General features: G+C 34.1%; 1 protein-coding gene across 1 annotated transcript in view; it reads right to left on the minus strand.

Moving 5' to 3' along the window:
* SGCZ (sarcoglycan zeta) overlaps window positions 1-20,914 on the minus strand; it is a 523,674-nt gene that overhangs the window by 42,316 nt on the left and 460,444 nt on the right. The window contains exon 5 of the mRNA XM_076337603.1: window positions 9,220-9,342. Coding sequence (XP_076193718.1) covers window positions 9,220-9,342 — 123 coding nt within the window. The remainder of the gene's footprint in view (window positions 1-9,219; window positions 9,343-20,914) is intronic.

Raw genomic sequence — 20,914 nt, forward strand, 5'->3', positions numbered from 1 at the left:
GCTGCAGGCTATATTTTCATGCGTGATATAATTTTTTTTCTGGAGTTGCTTCCTGTGGGTGAAATTATTCCTAGCTTATAGCAGTCTGCTATGAATAAGCTTTGAGATATATTGCAGAGCAGAAATTATTTGAATCTATGTTTTTCACAGCTTTGACTGCATACCTGCTTTATAAATAGATCTACGGATAACAGTGAAGTCCAAGATGTTACTCATGGAAATCTGCTAACTTTTCCTCTGAGTAAAGCTTTGTTTCAAACTGTGACTGCCATGGACTCAATCAGTACCTCCCTGTGAGGATTTCTGTATTTATTCCTTCTGCTATTTTCTACCTAAATTTAGAGTCAAGATCTTCCTGTTCACATAAGTTTTGAAAGTATGATGTATGTCATGACATATTCTTGTATAATCTCACCATGCAGTTTACGGCTACTAAATACATTAGCTTGTACTGAAAGTTGGGTAAAAATTTGCCTTAAGATTGGATAAACATAAAAAAGCCACTTTGTACTGCTTTCAGATAGGATTCACAGGAAACAAAGTGCAGTTTTGACATGTATTACATGGCTCACAGTAAGAGGTACATCTGTATATTGTTTGGGAAAAGTCAGATGCCTGCAATATTTCCTAAAAATGTAGTAGTATTCCTCCTATTCTGAAGGCTTTACAAATTGAAATCCAAATGATCTCATCTTCTAGCATCTAATGAGAATACTGTTCCAGGACAAAGCAAGATATTTTTGGCCTGTAGTATCATCATTATAGGACGAGTATTTGGAGCCGAATCCTCTTTTCATTGAACCTAAATCCTATAGTGCTTTGCAGCCTGACCCTTATCTCCAACAACAGAATTTTGTTTCCAGGCAGAAATAAATCACAAGCAAGTACTTTAAGGCAAAAAAAGAAAATGGGAATGCTGGAGCTCCTTTATGATTCACCTTTCCCTCCTGTGAGTAGCTATATCTTAAAAGTAGAGATGAGTCTGACTGGTGTAATTTAAATGTGCATTTTCAAAACTACCAAAGCCTGAGAGCATGTGAGTGTCAGGCTTAGTTCAGATTTTAAGAGTTAGAATTTTACTATAAAATCAGAACCCAATTCATATCCAGTTCCTTCTGAATGTTTAGTGTGTGTTTTCCAAACAAGCTGGTTTGGTCTGATTTAAGAGTTACCTCAGCTTACTAATAATGGGGTAATTTTCCACTGGGCTTTGACCCTTACATAGGCCATGTGGATTTGCCTGGTATCATGCAATTCAGACCCTTAAAAACTAGAACTACTTTAAATTGCATCTCTGGACTCTGCACAGTCCTCCAACAGGGAATGTGGAATATGATTGGGAATATGATGCAGATATTGGCAGTTTTTTGTAAAAATATTCATTCTTACATTGGTCACAAATATACAATATCTTAATCTTGGTGTCAAATGTTTAACCTGAAAACCAGATTCAATCTGGAAATTAGAATTAGTCTTTGGATCAATACTGCCCTGTATCAGAACAGAGCAAATAGTCTCTTCACTAACTTTGGGAAGCTGCTGGCTGTGTTCTGCAACAGAACAGCTCAGACAAGTACAGAATCAGCTCAAAAACATAAGCCCTATTTAGTAGAATTAAATAGATTACAGCCTAGAAGGAGAAGAAAGGATTAAAATCTGTCTTCTCTTATAACTGATGTTATCATGAAAAAAGAAAAAAAAGAAGTTGAATATGGAAGGAGAGGCATTCAGAAAGCATGGATTATAGAAAGGTTGGGACTCTAGGTAGAGGATGATTTTCCTCTACCTAAACATCAAGAGTGTAATTTTGCTGGGTTTTTTTTCCTTCCTTTTCCTTTCTCCTGCCTGACTATATGCTGACTCCTTCTATGTCTCTGTCTATAGAACAGCCGTGTTGAGTATTTTTCAGTGGAATGGCTGTAAGAAATTGAACATGTTTGCAGAAATGCTTGCACATTTGTCTGCTTTTAGGTCTATCCCCTTTTCAGAAAAACTACTTTTATCAAGGCTTCTTTCTCTTTACATACATTCCTGAGACCAATCATTCTGTTCCTTGGCATGTTTTTGTCAAGTGCCAAAAATCAAAATCTTTCTTTCGCAAAAAAACTGTTATTATCCTTAGGTCAATGTAGTCCTCCAACAATCTACATAGTTACCTGCGGGCTGATGTAGGTGCACACTGCTTGTAATGTCAGCTGGCTGGATGCATTCTACCCTTAACTAGAAGATATAAACCTATTTGTGCAATGTCGTGAATGAGAAATTTATTTATTTAGTCTCACCACTTTTAGCCTGCCTATAAAACTTCCAAGTTCATAGACAGCTTGGAGCTCACATATATATGCTTGTAATCAGCTCTATAGCAGTGCCTCAAGAGTAATGCTCTGACAGCTTGCTCTGTTGCCAAGTGGTTAGACTCCTGCAATAATATTGTCTTTCAATCAGAGCTCTCATACAGACAAGTCTGGACATTAAGTGCTTCCTTGAGATCTAAATTAACTTGTCAGAAATCTTATTCATCCAGTACATTTTGGGGTACATATTAATGTAGTCATTACTGAGAAAACAGAAATTTTATATATGTAATGCATTTTTGTTACTGACAGATGATGATAAAAGAATTCTGGTTCATTCAGTGTTCAGGGTACTGAGAGTCTGGCATATCTACTTAAAGGTTTAACTTTTTACTACAACATCAAATACAGTAGTTTTACTGTAGTCACATAGTTTGGCTGCGTAAGCCAGCTTAAAGTGATTAAGTGCTTTCCTTCATCTTGTGCCACTTCACTCTCCAAACTCCATCTGTCCTGAATGACAATCCACCAACTGAACGTGGCAAATCCAAGTTCTTTCCCATTCATACTGAAATTCCTATTCAGTCTCTGAAGGCACTAGATATATGCCTACTGTAATAACAACATGCATCAAATAATTTATTTTTCTACATTTCAGTACTTGTTATAAATATTTTATTTCTACTTTTCCAACCTAATTTGCAATTCACATATATTTCCTCATTTTTCTGTCATGTTTCCTTTTTGTAGCCATAAGCCATAGTTCTCCTTTATCATTTCTTTTTAACTACTCTGGAAGACCTTTCTATATTTCAATTACCTGCAGACTCACAGTCCTACAGCATAATTTTAAAATCAAAACTGAGGTACTGATGCACTTGTCTGCATGTTAAGTCTGGATATTATTAGAATATAAGTATGTAGGTATCTTCTGAAGTTTCCTTGATACATCAGGGCTCTCATCTTTCATCTAGTGAAGTAAATGGCTTTGATCAAAGCCATACTGAATCCACTATAAGCATATACTTTAGTGTAATGAAAAAGATACTTGCAGCCCGTCACAGATTTTTCCCTGACACTGTTCTGGTGTCACAGTAGATTTGACCTACACATGTCCTGCTATTAATCTGAGAAAGTTTCCATTAAAACTGAAGTATGAGATCTCCTGTCCTTCTCCGACTTCCACCTTTCTACATAACTTTGCTATTTGACAAGGAAGAAGGCTCATAGGAGGTCATAATAGTCTGCAAAGTTTTTATGCCTCTTCTTTTTGTTTCTCCCAATACTGCTAGGAACCATGCACAAGCCCTATTACAATTGCAATTCCCACGATGACATCTGTTATTATGTTTGAAATATGGAAACAAAGTGATCTTCAGCTAATTATATCAGCTCACACAATACAGACATGGAGCTCCATATATCTGAAAAGTTTTGTGTTTCAATAAATTATGGAAGCAGTTGAACTCTACAGAACTATTACTGAAATCTTGGTAAAACATTAACTGACAAGTTTTTAATTAGCTTCTTATTTATTTTTAGAGGAAAAATATTACTGTTGACATATTAATTATCATTATAACAAAATTCGGTTTTATCCAGAAAGGACTTCAGGTCCTGTGCTAAAACAGATTATACCACTCAGACATGCAGCAATAAGGGATGAAAGAAAACAAGCCAGCAGTTAAGAAAGTAATAGGAAACAAAATAAATTAGTTCTCCACAAAGGTGAGTAATATTTTCCAAGCAATCTAGACTGAGTTATTTAGAAAAAGTGATACAGCTTATTGGCTGCATCTAGAAAACGTAATTGGATTTGACTGCAGAACAGCAATGGCTTCTGATGGAAGACCTATGTGGTTTAATTTGCAAATCCGTTTTTGCCTTGCCTTTTTTAAAACATAATTAATAAAAAAGCCACACGTGCAAGTACAACTGATTTAGAAGAAGGTACCTAAACCTGTAACAAATCAAGTTACGCTATTGTTTTTATGGGTCTTGGAAGAATGGTCAGAGATAAAAATCATGGTTAAATAAAGAACACTATAGCCAAGTCTGAATGAAGTACATAGATCAGAAGAACGTGTAGAAGACAATGCGAGAATTAAATTGCAGTCTCTTCTCCTTCAAAAATCTCAAAAGAGATTTCTCAAAAGAGAAATACTCTTTTCAAAAAAGCAAAATGTTTGTATAAATTGGATAAAACATTGTAAGTTTAACGGAAAAAAAAAGTTTCTGATAATGTGCTTTTAGCCTTAACTGAGCAAACCACCTCAAAAGTCAGAGGAGAAAAAAACCCCCTCATTTATGTTGTCCAAAAAAGTAGTTGTTTTGCTTAGAATATAAGTAGACGACCTCCACTTTGCTTAGTACTTTTTATACAGCTGCTAACTACAAGTTTGGTTTAAGGAAAAAGAGGAAGACAAACTGTACTAACAGAGACATAGAGTGAAAGTTTTTATAGGAAGAATTACAACCTTCTTTTGTAGCAGTGTCTCAGAAAAATGTATATTGAGCTAGGCCTTCTTAATCTGTTTTCTCAAAAATACTTGGGCAGGATAAAGCCAAGTCGCAATATATGGTTGTACTCTCACCGACGAGTGTGACCAGTACAGCGTTTTCAAGTTCTGCTACAAGAATATCTTAGAGAGATCGTATTGCAATTAAAAGAAATATGAAATAAAAGCATAGGGCAGAAAACTTTGTATTAAAATTTAAATAACAGGAGTAAAAGTCAAACGGGTACTCTTGCTCTGTAACTGCAGAGGAAGTGAAGAAGACTCCACGATGCTATAGATGCTGTCCATTCACTGGGACAGGGTGAATATAAGGGAGGGAGAAAGGTTTAACCATGTGCAGAAAGGAACCTGTGAGCCCACCAGAAACTCAGCTCCTTATTCCTGCTTGTTTCCCGCTCTTTGGCAGTATGTTTACTTCAGCATGCCTTTCTCTTCCCTCCCTATAAAGCTCTAAGACTCATGTTAAACCTGGCGGTAAGAGGCATCCTTGCACAAAGGGGCAATAGTCAGCTGCAATTCTAACAGCTCTGTCTAACAAAGCAAAGGTTGAATCTTTTTTCTTCTTTCCTTGAATGATAAAGTAGAAAAGAGCTAACGCAGTTAAAAGAAAAAGCAAAAGTAACAATGGAAAGAAGAATAAGAAGTCTAAATTAAATCAGCCGACAGCCTAATTTTAAAGTGAGAGACACTTAATAGGAAAATATATAGCTGCAATATCTCTAAAACAAAAAGTACTACTTTTGACTCCATATTTTTCTTATCTGGGAAATCTATTGATATCTGGATTACTAGCCTGTTTCTACTATACCTTTCTCCCTGGAATAGGCTGCCTATATAAAAATTTACAAATAAAAATGCTACAAAAATAATCAATGAGAAGCTGTAAACTTAATCTTTCAAATTTTTATTAATCAAGACTTTCTTATACTGCCTTATGATACATTGCTTTTTCAAGCTGTGCATTACAAAAGCATTCTTCTGAATTGAGAAAAAATCACATAAAATAAATCCCATATTGCCACAGTGATTTATAAATGCCCATGAAATGGGCATGCTTTAGAAAATTAATTACCAAAATGCATCATTTATTGGGCCCATTCACAGTGAGGTGTTTCCAAAGAGACGCTATTCACAGCTAAGCAGAAAATAAAATCAGGTTTTCATTGTAGTACCATACTTGAATAACTACACGTGAGAGTTTCATCTCCAAATAAGCACAGCTTATTTTTGCTTTTTGATATTCATTTTTTTTTTCTCTGTTCTTCCATTACTTCTTTCCTATATTCACCCCAAGGCACCATGATTATCAAAACACAGGCTTGAGATAAATACACTAAATGATTATGTTTGACATTATGATGCCTTACCAGGTTTCATCAGTCATATCATGTCATATAGAGTAATGCAGTTTGATTGATGGAACTCACAGGGACTCATCACCTTTCATGTGTTTGCTGAAGAATTTAAAGGTATCACACAACCTTTGGACAGAATTCAAAGAGCTACTATATGAAAGAAAGATTTTGTTATTTTATTTTTCCATGAAGATGTGTGTGTGTGTGTGTGGGGGGGGGTTTTACCCTTTGGGAGATTTCTTTTTTTAAGTACTTTTCTTGAGATTGCATGGATCATACAACTTTTAGTCTCCATTGGGAAATCTATGTTAAATAATTTCCGCTTTAGACTGAAGTCAACAGTAAAGCATAGATGTCTTATTATAGCTTTATTATTTGGCTGCAGATTAGTACTTACACTGCAAAAAGCCTTTTAGGGATACAGAAATTGGGATATGAGGTTATTCTGTCTAAGCCTTTCAGAAATACTCATTTGTTTAGAAATCTAATACTCTTCCCTTCATTCTGCGGAGTAATATTTTTCTTCTCTAACAAGGTGATGGAAGGGTTAACCTAAAGTGGACCCTAGGGATTTAAAGCACAAAATTTTGAAACTAGCCTTTTGTAGCCTCATTGTAAGATAGTTTACTAATGAAATGTGTTTTCAAGACGACTATCCAGAGATTAGAAAGAATGATCCCAACCTCATTAAATCACTTTTGAATAAACACAAAGACGACAATAATTTTCAAGTGATTTTAAAAAGTAAATTACTCTTTCAAATTACAATTACAAAAGACCTTAATATGTTTTTCTAAAGAAACTGCCCAAAATGTTGGACATTAGGCTATTTAATGGAACATAATTTGTATTTAACTTCATGACCTAAATAACAACACTTGGAACCTGATAAATCCTCCAATATGCTTTTTTTTTAAATTTATTTAAATGCTGGCTAAATTGTTCTTTTTTTGTGTGTGTGTGCGTGCGCACAAGTAATTAAAGTAAATGTTTTTATTGTTTTTACCCTAAAATAATTTTTCTAGTTTAATGAAAGAATTTCTTTGAAAATTCAATCCTAACTCTTGTTTATTTTTCACTTTAGCCACAGAAGGAAAATCAATTACTTGTATAAACAACTCTAGTAGTGGGATTTTCTGGTAGGACTCAACAGGTATACAGTAATCCCTGAAACTCAGATGAATATATCAAAGCAGTATTAACTTAGGTTTTCCTAGCCTTTACTTTTTTTTTCTTTTTTTTTTTTTTTTTTTAATTTGGGCAGGGGAGCTTAATGTAAATACACATACAGTTAGGTGTATTTCTAGAATTAAGGAGAAAATCCTGTTCTTTTCACAAGGAACAATCTTATATCCCATGCTAAGCATCACTGAATAAATTTTCATTAGTTTTCCTGCTTTCTATACCACTGATGTCAACAGGTGCTGTAGGAACTCAAGCCACTTTGAAGTTAAAGACAGCTGAGCAGTGCTTTGCTTTTGAAGTCCGATGAAAAAAATTACCATGACATCTACAACTTTTGATTACATTTCTTAATGGCAGGAAATCTAATCCTCAGTGCCATTTGTAAGACGTTTTGTTTTTTAACTTATGATAGATGCTTTGAAATCTCCCGTGTCTATTGTATGTTTAAGATTAACTTTCTCAGTATTTAATATTCTGATCAAGTTTGAACCTTAGCAGGATTCATTATGATTCTCTTTTTTCTTCTTGTGTTATTCCAGTTATTGTCTTAGGTTTTACTATGGTAAAATTCTTGTACAACTACTATCTATGAAGAATTGCTGCTGACTCAACAAAACACTGATGTCTCTCTCGCCTTACCCCAAGTTTGGTAAACCGGTACAATTTAGTGTATTATATTTGATACTGCAACATCACTAAACTTCCTGTTTGTAAAAGCCTTTTCTTTTGGTTTAGCAGTATTAAAACAGGTTGCTTGGCTAGAGAAGATAGACAGAGGTCAGATAGGAATGAAAGGGGAAGAAAAGTTATCCCACATATACTGGCAAGCAACAATCTTGAGGCTTATGAAGAAAGTTCAGTCATAGCTTGACTCTCGACTTCCTAGATCTATTTTAATGCTGTATCTGGCATTACACAGAAGTAGAACTACCTAATATATTTTTTAAAAGGCTTAAAGTTGCTAGTAATGCACTTCCTAGTTTTACAGACCAGAAAGGGATAACTTACCATAATCATCATAAACCAGAACCATTTTATACTTTCTACACAGTTGAACTTTCAAACTAGTAGGTTGATTTCAAACTCTGTAAGGCAGGCATCCCCAGATATAGACTGACCTAAAGCTAAACACCCCTGACTGGTGAAACAATTCAAGTTATGCATCTTATTCTAGATTATGAGTGGATAGCTCAAGTCCAGCCTAAGTTCAGATGAGATTTTATTAAGCAAAGTTAAAGCATTTATCTAAAACAAACTTAGGTAACTGATTTGTTTTTTTATAAGCTAACACATTTCTAATACCAAATGAGTTACTGAGATATATATGTATGTAACGATGACAGTAACATACCAATTAAAATTATTTTTCTTTTTTTATTGAACAAATGTTCAAGTCAAGACAAGGTTTCTACTTACTACACTGCAGCTGAGCCACCTAAAGTAAAGCAGAGTACATGCCCTTAATTTACATGGAAGTTAGATTTGATACTTCACATACAGAAAAAACAAAGGTCATAGTATATAACAATAGTTTTTATCATTGTGAAGGGGCATTACCTAAACAAACAGCATAGGTATCACAAAACAATGCTTAATGGTAACATATAAAAGCCAATCACTGTGGTAAGAGTGATTTGTACCATACTTGGTCCTGCAGAGTTTAAATTCAAATCTGCCTTTAGAGGAATTGATTTTTAGATTATGCAGTATCTTTTGGTTGCTCAAGCTATCACTGTTGATGAGAAGACTTCTTCCTCTCTAGCAGATGAAAATTTTGTAGAAGACTGATAGATTAATTATTACTGAGAGTATTTAAAAAAAAAAAAAAGAGTTTACATCCATCTAGAAACCTTATTATTACCGTACCTGTTACTTTCAGTCTGTCAGCTCCAATGACAATTTCATCTTCATCTGCAGAAAACAACACTTTTCCACCTTCACTTGCCCTCACTTCAAATCTCTTACACTGGGCCTCCACAGCATCAGCTCCTGAAATCAAGGAAGCGAATGTTTCATCTAAGATACGTTGTAAGAATAAAAGTAATCATCAGCATAGATGGAATATCCAAAACATATCGAATACATGAGGGTTTTATAGAATATTTGGCTTTCTGTAAGCCTGGTAGGTAATTTGTATTATAAAATACTGTTAAATTAATTTACAGAGTAACTATTTCACTATTGCATATCAGGACAGAATTTAAAGTAACTATGGAAAACATTTATTTCAGTGTCGTGTGGAAGTCAACACAAGAATTTAGAATGCACTTAAACTCTGAGATCTTGAAAAGCCAATTCAAACAGAGCTTTCTGGGGTTTGCTCAGCTTAAATTGCAGTTTCTTGCCAATGGAAAAAAAGATAACATATGAGCCTATTCCATAAAGACCAACAAATCAACACAGCAAAAAAAGGTATTTTTCATTCAGTTCTACCGCAAACTTGAACATCAGAATAACAAAACAAAAAACCCCACCAAAACAAATAAAAAAGATGCACTGAGATATCACAATTTATCTCATATTCTATGAAACAAAACTCCCAAATGTCTTAAAGCTCTAAAACCCTAAAATAATTCTGAAATCAAACAGACCTATGGAATTGCATCTAACAGTGCAATAAAAAAGGTTACAGATACAGATATTGAAAAGCATAGTAAATTTAACTTTTAACATTAATTTACTATGCCTTTTAATTTACAGTCTTATTCTTATTCTTCAGTGTTTTGTCTGCTAAAATGTTTCTGAAAATTTTTATTTTATTTTATTTTATTAATAAGTGAAAGCAAAACCTTAGTTCTGAAAATGGTGTTGAAAAGCAATGAATTGCATATAGCACAACCAGCTGTAAGGCAAATTACAAGATTTCAGGGAATAATTATCTGACAATTTTCTCATTGATCCCTAATTAGATTTCTAATGTACACCTGGAATGACCCATCAATCTATATGGGTAAAAATTATGGGGAAGGCATTACGGACAAAGAAATCCATGTATGTCATTTCAGTTTATCAATCTGGCTTATAGGTTTGTAAAAAACCACCTGCTTCCATAATGTGGAAATTTTCAGTTTAATATGCAAATGCACATTATTAAAATATGTAATAAGAAATATAAAAGCTGTGATAACTAATTATGGATGAAGAATTGCCATAGCAGCCCTTAATTTGCAGAATCAGCTATAAAATCAAAACAATTCCTCTTGCTTTCAGATGAACTTACATTTGTACTGTGAAAAATTTCAGGTTATTTTTAATTCATGAATGTAAAAAGCAAATGAAAAGGGATTGTAAAATACTTGTGATGCCCCATTTTCTTGAAGTTAGACATGTTTATTCTGTTATAAAAGTGTAAAATTCTCCCTCTCTCCAATTGAACTTTATTTTAAATGTGATAATCAGGTTGTTGGTTTTGTTTTGAAAAAGTACTAAATTTTTGTAGACAGACAGGAACAGATTTCAGATAACCTAATGTTAGCCATGGGATAAATGCTACAACTCACAAACATTCCAGGATGCTCACTAATAAAAGGTATAACAAAGTCTAATTGTCCATCAGCATAAATGTAATCACAATATATATTCACACATAGCTGTCTTACCAAATTCATCCGTTATTCTTAAATACTTTCCAAAGGTCAGTGATGGTGTCCCTGATAGTGTTGCCCCCAGGCACATCTGAATTATTTGTTTAAAATGCTAGCATTTAGCTAGTGATGCATGCTAGCAATACAGTTGGGAAGGATACTCCATTCTTTTGCACCATCACAGATAAAGATATCTTTTTAAAAAGCTGTTAAATACATATTTATTTGTTATATGAATGCTTATTTTATGAAACCCAGTGAGATCTAGGCATTAGAGTTCAACAGACTGTTGTGTATCTGTCCAGTGCCAGAAACACAAGAGGAAATTAGGTCAATTTATCAATTTTTTCAGTTTTACTTATTAGTTTGCAAATATGTTAAGCTTACATGTTGTTTTGCAAAACAAATCCATTGCAAAATAAATCATACTGTTGTTGACTATATCCAGTTACTCTGTGAAATTAGAACGACCACATAACTCAGATTACTGTAAGAACTGTAATAAAACAGATGATAATACTATTTAATTCATTTAGAAGAGGGAGAAAAAATAATAAATTATAGACTGGTTTAAAATGCTTGCAGAAATTATAGATGACCTTTTATAGATGACTTCTGAAGATTGTATGATCCACTGACAATTTACACACAGCCATGATTCAACATTCAAAATGATATATAATAATCATGAGCAAACACTGTTCACAATAGTAAAATCAAGGTGTAATGCCCTTTAGATAGTACTGCACAAAAATGTTTATTCTAGAATGCTTCTCATGGTTCAGAATGGGAAGACCTGTAGAGGCTAAAAAAATCAATGCTTTCTTGTTGAATATAAGTGCTTCCAGAAACCTTGTGGTTTGAAGGAAGATGTCCGAGATAACATCAAAGTTGTTACTAAAATTATTGATGACAAAATAAGTGGTAGCTTCATATTTGAAATAAGAATGCATGCTGCTGTTTGGCCATTTTGTTATTGTTGGAAGAACAATTGTGCCCTCTCTGTGTACCATTGATATTTTCCCACTGTTTTCTCTGGAGGGGAAAAAAACAGGACTGTTACTAAGTTGTTTAGGTTGCCCTAATAAAATCGTACGCTGAAAGGTTCAAAATCAATCAACCTTACTATGGTAAACAGAGAAACCATTTACATTTTACATAAGCCTTTTACAATGTCTAGCTTTTATCCATTGATACATATTTTCTTACTGTTTCTGTTGAAATTTTCTTCAGAATTGAAAAAAATTCTGATGCTATTGAAACAATCCATTTTGATACACTTTTGGAATAGTGTTGACTTTTGGTTTGGAAATGTTTGTTCTTCATTTTGAAATATTTAAAAGGCATAAAATTAAAAAGCATTAATTTAACACAAATTTTATGAAAGCTATATTAAAATTGACCTAAAATATATTCCTTTGAGGAAAAATTGGAGGCAACAATTTTTCCTGTTTTAGTCACAAGTTTGATTTCAAAACCTCAAAGCCCTTCTGGAATTGTATATTTATTTTTCTGCACAAGTCTAGTTTTCAATCATTTTTTAAATTTCATTCTATTCTAAGATAGAATGTGTTACACTTCATGAGGGCTGCATTTAGAATCATTATTGGAAAGCAGAAGTAAGAATTCTGTTGTAGAAGTAAATTTCAGTTAACAAGAAATATGAGTTGTATTTTAAAACAATAAGCTCATGGTTTCACGTTGCTTAACAACTACCATAATGTTCTATGTGAAACTCTTGCATACCAGAACATATTATCAAATATAGCACTTGATAGACTATCACAATAATCACACACTTTAAAGTCTTTAAACAGCACTATATATGAAGCATGGTACCCTTATTTCCCCCATTTTGCAGAAGGAAAAGACGTTGCATGAGACATAAGGGTACCACCAGTCTCTAAAATGCAGACAGTATTCTGCACTTCCTACCAGTAAGTGCATTCATGGTGCTCAGTATCCGGTCCCCCTGCACGTGCCGGACTGGTGTGCCTGCTGGGCACCCTGCCTGAGTGCTTGCATTTCCTTTGGAGCAAAACTGCAGCAAGGAGTAGGAAGAAGAGCCCTTGAGTCTCACTTCAGCATTCAGAGAGCATGCTTCAGTCAAGTTTTGGCGAAACAGTCTGAGGACAAAAAGCTGAAAATCTCTCCTCCAACATCTAGATAAAGGTCAGTCAGGATATTTGTTCTATAACAGGTAATAAACCCAGGTAGACTGAGTACATTCTGCTTTACTTGAAGCATTGTCTGGAGAGCTGTTTGTAAAAATACCATGCTCATTTATGGAGACAGGTAATGAGAACATAACAAAGGGGACAAAATTTTTAGTAGGGCCTGTTGTGATATGACAAGGGGTAATGGTTTTAAACTAAAAGAGGGTAGATTTAGACTAGATACAAGGAGGAAATTTTTTACGCTGAGGGTGATGAAACACTGGCACAGGTTGCCCAGAGAGGTGGTGGATGCCCCATCCCTGGAAACATGCAAGGTCAGGTTGGACGGGGCTCTGAGCAACCTGATCTAGTTGAAGATGTCCCTGCCCACAGCAGGGGGCTTGGACTAGATGACCTTTAAAGGTCCCTTCCAACCCAAACTGTTCTATGATTCTATGAAAAACAAAACACTCCACTCAACTGATTAGAAAACAAATAATACAATACAACCAGCATATATTGTCATGGCCCAGGAGACTTGTTTTTTAACAGTGATGGGTTGCAAAGTGAGGAGTCCACCACAATGTGCTGCCTGCCTGACAACAGCAGCAGCATCCTGCAGGGACACGAAAGCAAAGCTGAAAAAGGACAGAAGGTTGGACCTGTCCTTGTCCTGCAACCATAGTTATGGGTCAGGAAACCAAAGGATAATCACAAATAACTTATTACTAACTAGTTTCATCTTTATTTAAGAGCTGATGATTGTTTAGCTACCTAAAAGTGGCATTATAAGTACTGTGATGCTGTTAATTTACACACATGAAAGTTGTTAGTTCTTCAAAGAAAAGGGACTAACCGAAAACGTGAGAGAAATCAAAGAGAAGAAAGACCTGCCACATTCTTACTCATTATATATCATTGCAAGTTGACAGCCTGTGTTTCAATAACTGCCTTTTAAAACTTGTGACGTATTTAGGATAATATAGCTTTTCATGAAGAATGACTTACAGAAGAATGATCTGTAGCTTCTACAAAGAAATGCATGTATTTTAGATGCTCAGCATTTGTCCTTCTTCAGCATCATATTGTATAAAAGTACACCTAGAATTCAGCCAGTCCAAAATATCATTACAGGATATAACTCTGCTTTTGTATGCTAAAAGAAATGGTCTTTTACTTATGTTGCACTCAGGACTTAACAGTGCATCACTTAGTATTACTCACTTATTCAGCAATAACAGTGGTTAGTGTATTCAAGCCACTTGAGAGATTACTAACAAAACATAATACATGTTAAGTTTGTCTCTTTGACGTAGAACCAGATGTGACTGTTATGAAAATGGTTTTGAAAAGTTAAACTGCCTGCAGAGTAATCAATGTTATCAAAATGGAATTCTGTTTCATTACATTTTCATTTCCCAATTGAAATAAGCAGTTGCATGTGCAATGTATTAGTGTATTACCTTATTAGCTGCAATGCAAATTGCTGTTCCAAAAACACTCTACAAACATACACATCTCATAAAATGTCTGAATCTTTAATAGTACTTCTAACAAAAATGATGAGAACTACCTCTTAGAATATCGTGCATGAACAAAGCAAATCTTTTGAAATTTTTAGCTCAAACTTGTAGAGTAATCACACTATCCACTATGCTTATTTTCAGCAAATCAGATCTGCTTGAATAATGCATACGTCAGTCCAGAGAAACGTCCAAGAAAATCTATCTTCCAAATTCTGTTTGGAAAGGTAATTTCTACCAAACATATGGCTGTCTGAAAAGCTTTCTAGCTGTGCTACTTTATACTCTACTACTAACCTACTTCATACTAGAGGTGCAGTCAGCTTCTTAATAGCTTTAATCAGGATCAAGGGATGTCCATGGCAAACGCTCTCGTCATCTTGTGTCCAGGAAAATTATTTACTTGTAAATTCAGTTGTATAATATTGAATTAAATTATTAAGTTTCTGTGAAATTCCATTAATTTAAAGTATATAGATGAAAAATGTACATTTCATATTCATCCATACATAGTATATAATGATGGTTTATAGCACATGCTTGTTGTACAGCAGTTGCATAATCAAAACTATCATTAAACCAGCTATGTTAAAAATGGTACAGAGCATAAGATTATTCATTTTAGCTATAGTGAAGATGTGTTAAATGGAAACATTGGGCAGTACATAAAATATGGATACAGAAGATTGCAGTACTGTAACCCAGCTTAACACTAATAGAGATTAAATTTCAGGACAAGAACTGTGTCTATTTTGAATCTGTACAGTGTCTAGCTTGACTTACTTATTAAGTAATACCATAATAACAATGATGAAGAATGCATGCTTTTAACATTTGCTTTTCAAAGTCAATGATGCCTTGTACTACTTTATTATTATTCAGGAAAACAAATTACAATCACTACTTGGAATTGTAATAAATACTACCAAGAAATCACCAGTCTTCCAAGGTTTAGATATGATTATAAAGTTACAATTTTAAAGATGGAGGGATAAACATTCCATTTACCAAATATGACTGAATGCTTATCAGGTAAAAATCTTGATTTGTATAATACCATAATCACATGATAGAAGTGTAAACTGTTGATGGTTGTTATTAAGAGATGAGATCAAATTTTCTGTATGTGACAAGTGTGCATAGGTAGTTTGGGTGGGGTTTTTTTTGGCATTACTACAAAGCTTATTGCTGTGGAAAACTCTGCTCATCCTGGGTAGCACATAGTGGGTTTTTTCACTGTTTGGAGAGGATGTACAGTCATCACAGTTTGCCGGCCAGTTCAGATTTCCCCTACCAGCAGATTGAACCTCTTCTCAAGTAATTCTGTCGTTATGCATATTTTGCTTTATAGTGCAGTGTATCATGTTTTTTTTCAGTGGGAAAGGATATTCAGGTTTGAGGTCATTTTTTTTCCTGAGTATTTTCTACAAAGTTCATCTCCCTTCCAATTTTCCATAAAATTATATAACAGAGGTAATAATGCTTGTATGATACTTGTTATCATAAGAAGTGATGTAGAAAGTCATTACTGTGGAGACAAGATAGACAAACTAAAAGTCATAATTTCCCTAATTGCAACAGTTTCCACCCAAACATTACTTTAGACTTAGTTTTTAGATTTTGAAGAATATCTAATACTGCTCGTTACTCATTTAGTACACAAAATATGTTTGGGACTTTAACCCTATATATTAAGAAGATCATATGTTCTTTCTTTCTCAGCAGTAAAGCACTCCACTCCCGCTCCTACCAACAGCAATGAAAGTAACACAAACATTAAAAACATGGTGAAGCTAACATTTTCTTCCCTTTGTCTTCTGGTCTGTTTCCAGCCATTGCTGGAAATGCATTTCCATTCATTCTCAACTTACTGAAACATAAGTTGAAACTGAGATGCATGAGGAATAGTAACTATCAACAATACTAAATACACAAGAAGTTACATTTTTTTCTCTTCTGTTGATAAAGACATTTTGTGTGCTTATATCAGATGTAGATGAATACTAGTGGTTGTCTCTGGTTTCTAAATCACCTTCCGTGTCCACCTGGCAGACAACAAATTCGGACATAGAAATAGATAAGAAATCAACCACTTTAAAAATTAAATATAGGGCCTAGAATTCAAAGGGAATTATCATGAATTTATGATCTTGGTAAATGCAAAACATAGTGAAATTCAGTGTACTGTCTTCTGATTCTTCAATGAAAAATGGGTTATTTAAACTTATTAAATGCAGGGTATTTCTGGATGACAAAGAAAGTTACTTTTATGAGAATGTGTTGATGCTTCTGAGATTGGAGATAAAAGAGATAAAGCATTTTTAATAAAGATTCAACCCCCAGCTGGGTCTAAAATCAATATTTGTGAAATATACACTTAGATAAAATTTTGTTAATATTCATAGAAATGTATTATATTATTTCGGCCACCAGAGGTCTCAGAAATTTTTTGGTGAATGCAAATGCAATAATGTAAATGAAGGACTCATACCGGCTGAATAGAAGCAGTGAGAAATTTGAATAAAGAGAGCTTTCAGCGGAGAGCAAGACATCTACACAAGCAAACATTCATGGCAATCAGAACATATTCTGTGTTCTGTTTGCTGACGAAGGGAAGGGACCATGTTTGTTATATCAAAAAAGGGTGAAAGTAACAGTTAAAAAAACACCTTAGCTGGGTCTGTCAATAGTTGATGGCCATGCTATGGAAATGTCAGAAAGTTATTACTTTTAGGAGAGGTTGACCTTCGAGGTTTCCTGGTCTGAATGATTACATACTCAGACAAGGGAAACTGGAGCAAGTTCTAGGCCAGAAGAAGCAGTGCACATATTTTTACCTTTTTTAGCATCAGACTACAGTGAATAATACCATCTGTCAAAATAAATTCTTAGTATAGGGATAAGCCACACATTTATATAAGAGAAATATATATGAACTAAGAAAATTAAGTAGAACTGTCTGAACCAGACAACAGGTATGGTGGTAGCACGGCTCTTCCTTCTTCATAATATACAGACCTACTCGTATCCATAAAAGATTAGTGATATTACATGTTTAGGACTTGGTCAAATGGAAGCTCACAGGAAAATTCTGCCCTCCAGGGCAGATTTTACTTCTAGGAACTTAATGAAAAGACACACCTAAAATATTGCCTGTCACCTTTGCAATGGATAGAATACATCCTTCCCTCAGTCTGCCTTCCTGGTACATCTTGATGGTGGAACCCCATGTATGAAAATATATATGAAAGTTGTATAAAAGTTGCAGCAGACAGCACTTTCCATGCTATTTCTATATGAGGCAACAACTGCACAAGAGCAAATCTGTGCTTTTCCTCCTACTATCCCTATCACGTGCTATTTTCTACTGGAGACTACGTGGCTAAACAGACCTTTGGTCTGATCTGATACAGCTATCCACAGGTTTCCTCAGCTATGAGGATTACACATGGATGAAAGTAAAATATGCTTCTTGAAGGTTGCTTGAGCTTTAAATTAACACATTTATTTTGCTTCTGTAATGGCTAAAAGCATGTGCATTGCATTGTCTGCTCCTGCGGCTCAGCTGACAGGTTGTAACTTTAGCTATAGCATCTTAATCACTTATATAGGTCCTTAGATAAAAACACTAAGCAAGCCAGAGGAAGATATGCCAGGTACCCAATTGTGTGTGTAAGACTTTAGACTGTATGTTTTGCTGTATCTATAATCTCATTAAGTTTAGTTTATTTAAAACATGAGCTAGGTAGTTGAATTGAGGCTTGTGGTGAGTATAATGAGTTTCCTATCTGACTGATTTTTCTCATAATACTATAAATATATTATAAACATATATAAATAATATAATATAAATATATTTAAAATAAATAACAATACCTAGAAATGGCTACATTTCAAATTAAATTATTAAATGAAAAATATTTAAATATAAAGTAAACAATAAAAAGATTAAATTATAAATAAATATCTATTATTTATTATTACCAGCCTTATTGCATTATCTTTCTCATGGATGTTTTCCTCTATTGTCCAGGAATCTTTCTTTGTGACATCAGTAAATAGCCACACTACATTAAATTCTTCTTATAGTCGTCTTTATCAACTTAGTTTTCACTGACAAACTCAAATGTCCAGCTCATGCAAATGAATTAATTATTATTTTCTAATGTATTTTGGAGTACTCCAAAGTGTGAACGGGAATAGAAAGTTTATCAATTTTTCTTCCTCATGATGAATGCAATCCTAAGAGAAGTTTCCAAGTTTTCAGTGTTATCCTCAACCTTGGAATTTTTAGCTTTCTGTGATGTGATTGGTTTTTACAACTGAAATAATTTACAAAGCTGATCATATACCCTTCAGAAGCTGAGGCTTACTGAAGCAGTCTGTGCATTACATTTCCATACAAAATCAGTGGGAAAGTTTCCATTGTCTTTGTTAGCTGAGTTAGGCTATAAGGTTACTGTTATGTTGTTTGGCCACTACATTTTTTATGAAAATCCAAAGTTGCCTACTAAGTAACAGAAGTATAATATATTATTTACAGCGTATTCCACTGAAAAGAAATGAGAGTTAAAAAAAGACAGAATAAAACATAGTATGAGATTCTGGACTATACTGTGCTTAATGAACAGCACATTCAAATTGAATAGCAAGAGCACGCAAAAGACAGTAACGGGAGTATTAAAATTCTTCATTACATAGGTGAAACTCAAAGACAAAACAGGAATGTTGCATTTCTCCTTGGGAAATGTAGCATCTTGCAGATCATAAGGTCATTCATTCCTCTCTAAACCTGTTTCTATTTATCACTATATACTTCCTTTAGGTCAGACTTTTAGTCTGACTTTTCTATTGAATGTTCTAAAAATTTCCCAGAAATTCTACTGAAAAATCACTTATCTGTAAATCTCTACAACCTTTTTTTTTTCTTAAAAACAAAAAAAATCTGATATTTGACCTGTTTGCATCCTTTAAGACCTTTTCTCTCATCTGCATACTCTCTAAAATAACTGCTAATAGTGCAAGTACCTTTCTGCTGCCTGCTTTATCATTCTGAGGTGAACTGGACTGGAAATGAAATTGAAAGAAGAGAAATACATTCATATCACCATATTCATAACGGTTCCTTACCTTTTCTCTTCCTGATTTTACCCTGTGACCTTTTCTACTAACTGTTATGTATCTTGCTTTGTGAAGATTTAAAAAGAAAAACATTTCAGTTTTGTCTTTCTTACTGGTAATACTCTCTGTAGGCATTAGACACAGTCATTCTGAAATTTGTTTCTACTGTGTAGGTATTTTGAACATTTTTGGTGGTTTATTAATATAAATTAAAAGCTAACAAATATTTTTATTTGTATTCTCTCTATATACTTATTATTCAGAGGTTAGTTTTCAATCTTCCTTTTTTTTTTCCCTCCCTCCCTCCACCCCCTGATTTTATTAAAAAGAGACAAGTTATTTTTCCAGATGCTTTTGGCAGTTTTCCATGGACTTCAAATATAACCTGTTGTGACTAGAAAATATATAATATTATTCACAATGTACTGAATTAGACTGTTAAAAGGTTTCTGAATGCAAATCAAACTTTTTGAGATAAATAACTAAATTCATCACATTTTGAGAGAAGACTGAAACAAAGGATATGAGCTACCAGAGTACTTAGAAGCTTTCTTGGAAAAGGTATGTTAAAAAAAAAAAGAAGTTTTACATTTTTATAAAATGAATTCAACACTGATAGATATAGCATAGGGAGGACTAAAAAAATCTATTTTTTCAAAAGTGACTGTTTCTCAGATTATCTGCTTTAGCTAGAGAGTACAAATATGGTGACGTTATCTATGCAAAAGGTGTTAGCATTTCATATAATCACGTTTTATCTGAGAGAAGATTTAATGAAAGAACATACAAAATATTAAAAGATACACAGGATTCGTCTACAAAAAGGCTACCACTGGGTACTACCGGGTAGTAAAACAAGAGTAAAAAATTATAGCCTGGTGACCAGAAAATGATAATTTTAAACCCTCCTTCTACTTGGTAGATCAGTGAACTGCATTTGCAGATTTCCGAACAACTAGCATCCACTATGATGACAGCAAAAGATGATGATGACTTAGCCCAGCTCTCAGGATTTTTGCAGTATTCATTTAGGAAATTACTTGTCTCCTTGCCCTTGACAGTGGGACAAGGGCCAGGAAAGCTGCAGAAGCAGGATAAAAGCAGATTTGGGCTCTTAGCTTCTGGAAATGTCTCTTCTGATTAAGGTTCTCAATGGAGTTCATTGTTGACTTGTAAC

This window comes from Aptenodytes patagonicus, chromosome 4 (genome assembly GCF_965638725.1).
Source record: "Aptenodytes patagonicus chromosome 4, bAptPat1.pri.cur, whole genome shotgun sequence".
Classification (NCBI taxonomy): Eukaryota; Metazoa; Chordata; class Aves; order Sphenisciformes; family Spheniscidae; genus Aptenodytes; species Aptenodytes patagonicus.